At 32.6% G+C, this 7,844-nt stretch overlaps 2 protein-coding genes across 2 annotated transcripts; one reads left to right on the top strand and one right to left on the bottom strand.

The window, feature by feature from the left end:
• The first annotated feature begins 305 nt into the window (after window positions 1-305).
• LOC17875173 (HVA22-like protein i) lies at window positions 306-2,274 on the top strand. The gene is made up of 7 exons (XM_006280625.2): window positions 306-466; window positions 725-765; window positions 863-961; window positions 1,057-1,113; window positions 1,198-1,261; window positions 1,344-1,553; window positions 1,678-2,274. The coding sequence occupies exons 2-7, from the start codon at window positions 734-736 to the stop codon at window positions 2,110-2,112; spliced, it is 897 nt and encodes a 298-aa protein (XP_006280687.2). The 5' UTR covers window positions 306-466; window positions 725-733; the 3' UTR covers window positions 2,113-2,274.
• Window positions 2,275-4,507: 2,233 nt separating this feature from the next.
• On the bottom strand, window positions 4,508-6,122 carry LOC17874867 (B-cell receptor-associated protein 31). The gene is made up of 2 exons (XM_006281015.2): window positions 5,743-6,122; window positions 4,508-5,043 (listed from the first exon to the last, which is right to left on the bottom strand). The coding sequence occupies exons 1-2, from the start codon at window positions 6,023-6,025 to the stop codon at window positions 4,670-4,672; spliced, it is 657 nt and encodes a 218-aa protein (XP_006281077.1). The 5' UTR covers window positions 6,026-6,122; the 3' UTR covers window positions 4,508-4,669.
• Window positions 6,123-7,844: the final 1,722 nt, after the last annotated feature.

Below are 7,844 nucleotides of genomic sequence, written 5' to 3'. Positions count from 1 at the left end.
ATTGTCAAACCGAAAAAACCGAACAAAAAAAAAAAAACCAAAATCAAACCGAAAAACCGAACGCTGCGCCTTGTTTACATTAACTTTTACTTTGAAGTAAGCAAAGTCAAGATGATGTAACCATTAGTAAAAAGTAAAAAAAAACATAATGTAATACCTAGCTTCTTACGGCGTACTAGAATATCGTTAAAATTTAGAATTTAAATTAAATATTTCTATTAAACCAAAAATGCTTTTTATATACGAAACTCAAAAAATCCATACTTTTCAAAGAGGCGTGATTTTTAAAATCTCCCCAAAAAAAAAAAAAAAAAAAAAAAATCAAATCCGAAGAGGTGATTTTGAAATTTCAGATAACGCTGAAATTTTATTTACTCTCGCCGGAGTTTTCTCCTCTCACCGTCTTCTCTCTCGCCGCCGCCGTACACAGTTGTTCTTCTCCAAACTACAGTTTCCTCCTCCGCCGGTAACTTTACCTTTCCCGATCTCTACTTTGTTACTTCATCGTTTGCCCTAGTTTTCGTGTATTGTGATTGAGTTTTTTAAGTTTCTTCGATTCTTCGTATATCTTCATCTTCTCGATCTGAAAAAATAGCGAAATTGTTCATTCACCTTGTTCAATCCTCAATTTCATGACTTCGATTGTGATTTTTCTCCACAGCTAAGCTCATTTCAATGGTTGATTCGAGTATTGATGATTAAGCTTGTTTTTTTTTGCTTACAGCTCTTGAAGATGATTGGATCGTTTCTTACAAGAGGATTGGTGTAAGAGTCCTTATGCTAAATTTTTAAACAATGATTTTGGAGTTTAAGTGTTGATTAAGCTTTTATTCTTTGTAAATATCAATACATTTTGTTGTAGGATGGTGTTGGGTTATGCTTACCCTGCTTATGAATGTTACAAGACTGTTGAAAAGAATAGGCCTGAAATCGAACAGCTTCGGTTTTGGTGCCAGTACTGGTAATTGTTCGCCTTTTTCTTCGTCTCCTGTTCGTTTAAGGTTGAATGTTTTTGGTGCTTGATGACTTAGTTTTAAGTAACTTATCAAATCACAGGATATTGGTTGCTTGCTTGACAGTTTTTGAGAGAGTTGGTGATGCGTTTGTTTCGTGGTGGGTATATTCTAAACCAAAGCTGCTTAGTTAGTTATCTCGAACTAGAACAATGTTTTTGATGATTGTTTGGTCTTTGTTTAGGGTTCCGATGTATAGTGAAGCTAAGTTGGCTTTCTTCATATACCTTTGGTATCCTAAAACCAGGGTAAGTGTGTGTATATATGATTTGAGGAAAACACATTGAGTCTTTATATGGTGTATGTGATTATTTTTTGATGAATGTTTAGGGTACAACATATGTCTACGAGTCCTTCTTTAGGCCGTATCTATCACAGCATGAGAATGACATAGACCATAGTTTGTTGGAGCTAAGGACAAGAGCTGGAGATATGGCTGTTATATACTGGCAACGAGTTGCAAGCTATGGGCAGACTAGAATCCTCGAGATTTTGCAGTATGTTGCTGCACAATCAACTCCAAGGCCGCAGCCACCTCAGGTACGTGTAAAACCCCGGCAATGAGTATCACTACTTGTTGCCTTTTTTTGTAGAGAATCAGTCACAAAACCTAACTGAATTCGCATATAATGTTCTGTCATACTTGTGTTCGTTTGTGATTCAGAAACGTGGAGGTAGAGCTAATCAAGCTCCTGCTAAGCCAAAGAAAGCCCCTATCCCCCAACCAGAATCTGAAGACGCATCATTACCCTTGTCGTCTAGCTCATCGTCAAGTGAAAATGAAGGCAGTGAACCAACCGGTAAAGCAGCAGGCCCGTCAAGACCTAGACCAAAAGTGACATCTGTTCCAGTCACAGAGACCAAAACCACTGGTATCACTCAGATAACACAAAAATCAGTCTCTTCCCCGGTTGTAACCCCAACTCAATCAACAACCCAAGTAGAAACAGAATCAATGCAGATAGATTCAGTGGAAGGAGAAGCAGAATCAGGGAATGAAAATCCGAATCCCGAAGGTCCTAAAGAGACAGTGATGGAGGAGACAATCAGGATGACTCGTGGGAGGTTGAGGAAGACGCGTTCTGAGGAAAGCCGTTGAAAGAAGAAAGAAGAAAGAAGCTCTGTTCTTTACAAAATTGTTAATTACTTGGATAAAATTGGTGGCTCTTCTCTCTTTTTACTGCTTCTAGAATTACGTTTGACAGTAACTAACAAACTTGTATGAAAAGTAAATTTGTTGGTTTCGTTCTTTCATTCATCATTCTGTTAGTTGCGTTTAAAAAGTGTAGACATAACAACTCTTGTTTTGTTTGTTTCTCTAGATGACTAATTCTGTAAAATAGGTACAACTACTTGAGAGTAGAAATGAAGCAAGATCAGTTCGTAAACTAAGGATATGAAGCAGTTCAAAGTTGCCTAATCATGTACTCAAAGACCACTAGAAGACGAAGTAGGTGGTTTGTGTAAAGCTCAAACAAAAGAAAAAGAGATATGAAAGAAGACTGAAGAAAAAAATATTAATCTTTTTGTGGAGGTGGTGGTTGATGATATTCGTATTAGTTATCATGACTTATCCACATTGCAAAATCTAATCTTTAGGAAGAAGTTGATATTTTAACATTTAGTCTTTATAACCTAACAACTTGTTAATACTTAGTAGCCAGAACCAAACCTATAAAAAATTAAAAACTGAAAAAACTCAGATTTTGGAAAAGACTCGGAGGTAGATATTTTAAACCATTTGACTAAAGACAATTTTCTTGTTCATGTAGTGTTACTATATTATGTGAATTAGGTAACTAATAAGGATTTGAGAATTAGTTAGAAAACCAAACAAATCCTAGTCAGCATTTGTTAATGGAGTAGTAACGTCGTCTATTGATTTGGTGGTTTATTATCGGTTTTAAATTGTTCATGTTGGAAATTCGATTGTTAGTTAAGTTCATGTAATTATAAGCACGGCTCAAAGTTTTGTGTATGAAATACAATAAAGCAACTAAGTTCAGGGGGGTTCAGTAGGCCGTTTTCTAGAAAAAAAACCCATATAGTTGCAAAGAACAAGCGACGTCTAAATATGAAAATTTGAGTTGGCTAAACTTATATCTTGAATCAAGAGGAAAGGCAAAACGGTTTAAATAGGTTGTATTTATAATTTCTTACAAAATTCTTCAATTCAAAATCTAGATTGTATATAAATTCGGTTTAAAGGCCCATTTCCCGTTTTTGAAATCAAACATTTTTTTATTACGTACAAAAAAACATTAGAAACACAATTTTTTAAAAAAATATCAATTTGATACGAAAAATTCTATTTTATTTTGGAAACACTATGAAAACTATTAATTATATTTGAATTTCACTAAGAAAATAATTACATAATTGAGACTAATATTTGGTGATTTGAGTTTGATGATCTTTCTCTTTACAAACCATAGTTAGAGACTCAGAGGCAGTTTTGTTCAATTACAATGCATATACACAGATAGATATAGTGGTTTTGCTCCACTTGCTACACTACAATTACAGCATAGTTTTACTCTCTTACACAAGTCACACTAGTAGCTACTCTACATACTAATTGGAACTCTAGTTCCTTAATTCACTCTCACTCATTCATGATTCAACAACTTTAACAACTCACTTAGACTCTAACTAGGACTTAGTTTACTTTAGTTATTACAACATCTACTTGTTGGCCTTAACTAAATAAACACAAACACTTATTCATATAGGCCTTATCTCATCTCTGCAGCCCATTATAACGAAACACAAAACCCAACTTCTCAAAAGTGCTGGAACTTTAAATTCGTTTAAGAAAATGTCAAATGAAACATACAGTTAACTAGATTTTAACCCATGGTACAGCAGACTAAACTTTTTATTTTATTTTAAATTTATTTTTTTTATCAGCTAAAATTTATTTTAAAATTATCAAAATTATATAATATCAAACTTAATTAAAATCAGTTTATTCGACATTTTTTTATATTGGTATTATAATAAAATTCTAACTTGTTTTAAAGTATAAGATTCAATTTTGTTCCGTCATACAATCCGTCGTACAACCCTTGTATAAATGTTATTTTTAAAACAAACAAAGATTTTAATAACTGTTTCTATAGGTATTCGTATTTCGCATAAACCTTGCCACGATGTTAGACAATCAAAGAACAAACCGATGAAAAGTTTGTTTACATCAACCCTGGAATGTGAATGAAGCAATCTCAGTCAATTACTCAATCGCATTTAACTGCGTAGATTCGAACAAATTGTCATATTCATCTATGTAAATGAATTTCATTATAGGTCAAGAGATCGATTCTACTATTCCGTTTTCGAAATCTTTCGAGGTTAGTTGTTACCCTCGAAGAGTTCGTTTATGAAAGATTTCGAATCTACCTAAAACACCTTGTAATAACGACCCTCATTGTCATACTCCTTTTGGTAACTCATTGTTCTCACAAGATCCTCTCTTTATTTGAAACTCAGGTGAATCATGTTGTAACAAAGTTACTAGATTGTGATATATAACATAGTAGATAAAATACATTCAAAGATGAGAGACGTTATAGCATAAAAACATAAAAGCAAAAATCAGCAAAGCCACATTTACTAAAGTTACTTTGTTCTCTCTACAAAAACAAGAATCCTTAGTTTTACGTACTCTTCTTTCCATCTGGACTATGGCCAATAGACTCCAACTGGTTCCTCAAATTCTGATTATCTTCAAGAAGCCTATCGTACTCTAGAAGAAACCCATCTGCTTGCTTTCTCAATGCCTCTGTTTCACCTTTTGCTCCTTTCAGTTCTTTGCCTTTGCTTTCGCTTTCCGATTCTAATGTCTTGATCTTCGTCTTTAACGCTACGATTTCTTCCCCGAGAGCTTTCACTTCCTCCCCGCTTGTGGTTTTCCCATCCTCGAAACCTCTGTTCTGTTTCTTTGCAGTCTCCATTGTCTTCCTTAACAACCTAAGCTCTCTGATGTAATGGTGAAGTCGATCAATCATAAGAGAGAGGAACAGCACAAATCCTGTAATATCAAAACATTCAATCAACTCAGAGAGTAATAAAATTATCATAATCCTCTTCTTAAACTGTACCTAAATCCAATTTTACTTAGTGAGAATAAGCCTAAAATCAGATTCATACTAGTAACAACCGTAATATGATCAGATCTAATGTAATGGTCTTATTCGATTCAATCATAAACGAGAGAAACAACACGAATCCTGAAACATAAAGAGTACATAAACCTCAAAAGTAACCCTAATCAAATCAGATTCTTTCTTAGAATGGTACCCTTGATCAGATCATAGGATCACAATTTTTCCTTCATCACACTCCTGAATTCAATAACTATACCTACAAACAATTCTTACTGCTCCTTAATCACTGTATTAAGAGAAACACCACAATTCTTGAAACTATGCAACCTCAAGAACTATACTTACTGCTCTAAGAGAGTAACTCTTAAGCAAATCAGATTCATATTAGAATGGTAAAATGATCAAAACTAAACCTTTTGAAACTGGATAAGGTAACACTAAGGATCAAGCTTTCCTCCTTAACTATTGTACTAAGAGAAACATCACAATTCCTCAATCAAACACTAAACGAAGAGTAACCCCAAATCAAACCCAGATTCATATCAAAATTGCAATATGATCAGATCTAAGAATCAATTTCTTACTGAATCAAGAGATCGAAAAGATTTAGTGATGTTTATTACCCATAAGAGAAGCTTCGAGAAGATGCTTAGAAGCGAGGACTTGATCAGTAGGATTAAGAACAGCACCATCTTCAGATCGGCGTTGGATATTAACCAAACTGTAAACGCTAGACAGTAGAACGACGAACACGGTGGTTCCGATGGTTTTCACGACGACGGGACCACGGCCGCGTTTGATTTTGTCGAAGGTGAGGATGATTAGCTTCCGGAGAGGCGTTTTGAAGAGGAGGAGAAGAATCAACGCCATTTCCGAGAAGATCACTGAGTAAAGGAGGTGAATCATCGTTACGTTTCGTTCGTCGCCGGTGAGAAGTTTAAAACCCTAGATTGATCGGAGAAGAAGAAGAAGAAGAAGAGAGAAGAGAAAAGGTGTGTTGTTGTGTCGGTCAATGAATAAGCGTTATGAATTTAAATGATACTAATAAATGACACGTCATACATTTTTAAAGATATTATTTAAAATATCACATTTTAAGTGTATATATATGTATTATTTTTTAAATACCTGAAAAAAAATATTTTCCATTGATAAAAAAAATTATTTCCAAATATATAAATGAAATAAATTTTTCCAAAAATATTACAAAACGAAAATTAACTTTTTCACATCCAAAACTAATTTTTAAATCATAAACACTAAACTCTTCCTCTATTGACTATACTTCAAAATATATATAGTTAGACTATATATTAAGAAAAGGTTCTAAATTTTTGAGTATAAGTTATTTTTGGAACATAAAACTTTTGTGATATTTTTTAAAAAAAGAAGCACATTGGGGTATTTAGACAAAAAAAATTGAAAAAAAACTTAAAATGTGTTATTCGAATAAAATTTCTCAATTTTTCATGATTTTACTGACTATTTAATATTTATATTTAAAGTATACTTTTTAAAAATAAATTTTAGTGTTGAGGACTTAAAATTTAGTTCTACTTTTGTCATATTAGTTTTTATAAATATACATATTAATAATATTTCAAAAAAATAACATTTCTAGTAGTATTTTTCAAAAAGTACCCATTTCAATAATATTTAACAGAATTTTTTAAAACTTAGTTGTTAGAGAAGATAATTATTTTGTAGAAACTCTATTGGTCCAATATGTAATAAGAACTGTTTGCGTAATTTTATCTATTGAAAGAGAAGAAAATAATCTAAAACCAGTATAGAAAAGTAAAGATTAATATAAAGTATTGTAATAGTAAATTCAATAGGGTTGGAAAGAGTGACTATGTTAAAATTATTTTATAATATGTAATAATTAATAAATTTAAAAAATATATATATAAAAAAAGAGAAAATAATTATTTATTGAGGGTAAATAACACGTATGTGAGATATAATACATGTCGGAAACGTCTAGTTTGAAACAACAAGACACGTTTGTATTTTGGAAGCTTCTAGAAAACAATTATATATATGTAGTGTGCATCTACTTCTACTTGAAAACGTCTTTATACGTCTATGTTTAGGTTATGCCATGTGTTAACTTAACTGTTATGAGGTAACAAGCTTAATTACTACAATAATCCGAGTTTAGTGTTTTTAAAATTATTTCATTACAAAAATTTAATTATGCCGTGATGTGTAAAGCTTACTGGCTATCACTAAACAACTCCATAGGACCAGTTACAACAACACCAAGATCTGCCAGCAAGATATTCATCCATCCACATGTGCTTACGCAAAGCAAAATTTCATGACAATGGGTATGCTCGTTTGGTCGCTGCATGGGGTTACGGCAGCGGTCGGCTACGACGAATGCAATGTTTTTGGTCGCTAAATTAGATCGACATTCAAAAATTTTAATCGCAAATCGTTGTGTTCGCCGCTGTGGTAATCTTCGACAACAAAACGAACAACAATTTTTACCGCCGTCCCAACCGTAGGTACCTGCGACGATAAAACGAATAGACCTATAATATTTAACCTCTGCTGAAGAATGGGACATTGAATAATATATTTTCTTCAAAATTAATTTTCATTAATATAATTTATTAAGTATCGTAAAAAAAACACTAAATACTAATAAAAACTTGTTCATAGTTCTTAACCAAGTTATTTTATTATAATTATTATAAACAAATCCTTACAATTTCTT

This window comes from Capsella rubella, unplaced genomic scaffold (genome assembly GCF_000375325.1).
Source record: "Capsella rubella cultivar Monte Gargano unplaced genomic scaffold, Caprub1_0 scaffold_8, whole genome shotgun sequence".
NCBI lineage: Eukaryota > Viridiplantae > Streptophyta > Magnoliopsida > Brassicales > Brassicaceae > Capsella > Capsella rubella.
Note: the sequence above shows the minus strand (reverse complement) of the source record. Positions and strands in the feature narration are given on the sequence as shown.

Bases quoted from the DNA above. Each gene is read 5' to 3' on its own strand.
- LOC17875173 (XM_006280625.2), top strand. From the start codon at position 734: ATGATTGGATCGTTTCTTACAAGAGGATTGGT. The intron at 766-862 runs GTAAGAGTCCTT...ATTTTGTTGTAG, and splicing joins TTTCTTACAAGAGGATTGGT to GATGGTGTTGGGTTATGCTT. The intron at 1,262-1,343 runs GTAAGTGTGTGT...ATGAATGTTTAG, and splicing joins TTTGGTATCCTAAAACCAGG to GGTACAACATATGTCTACGA.
- LOC17874867 (XM_006281015.2), bottom strand. From the start codon at position 6,025: ATGATTCACCTCCTTTACTCAGTGATCTTCTCGGAAATGGCGTTGATT. The intron at 5,044-5,742 runs GTAATAAACATC...TTGATATTACAG, and splicing joins TCTCGAAGCTTCTCTTATGG to GATTTGTGCTGTTCCTCTCT.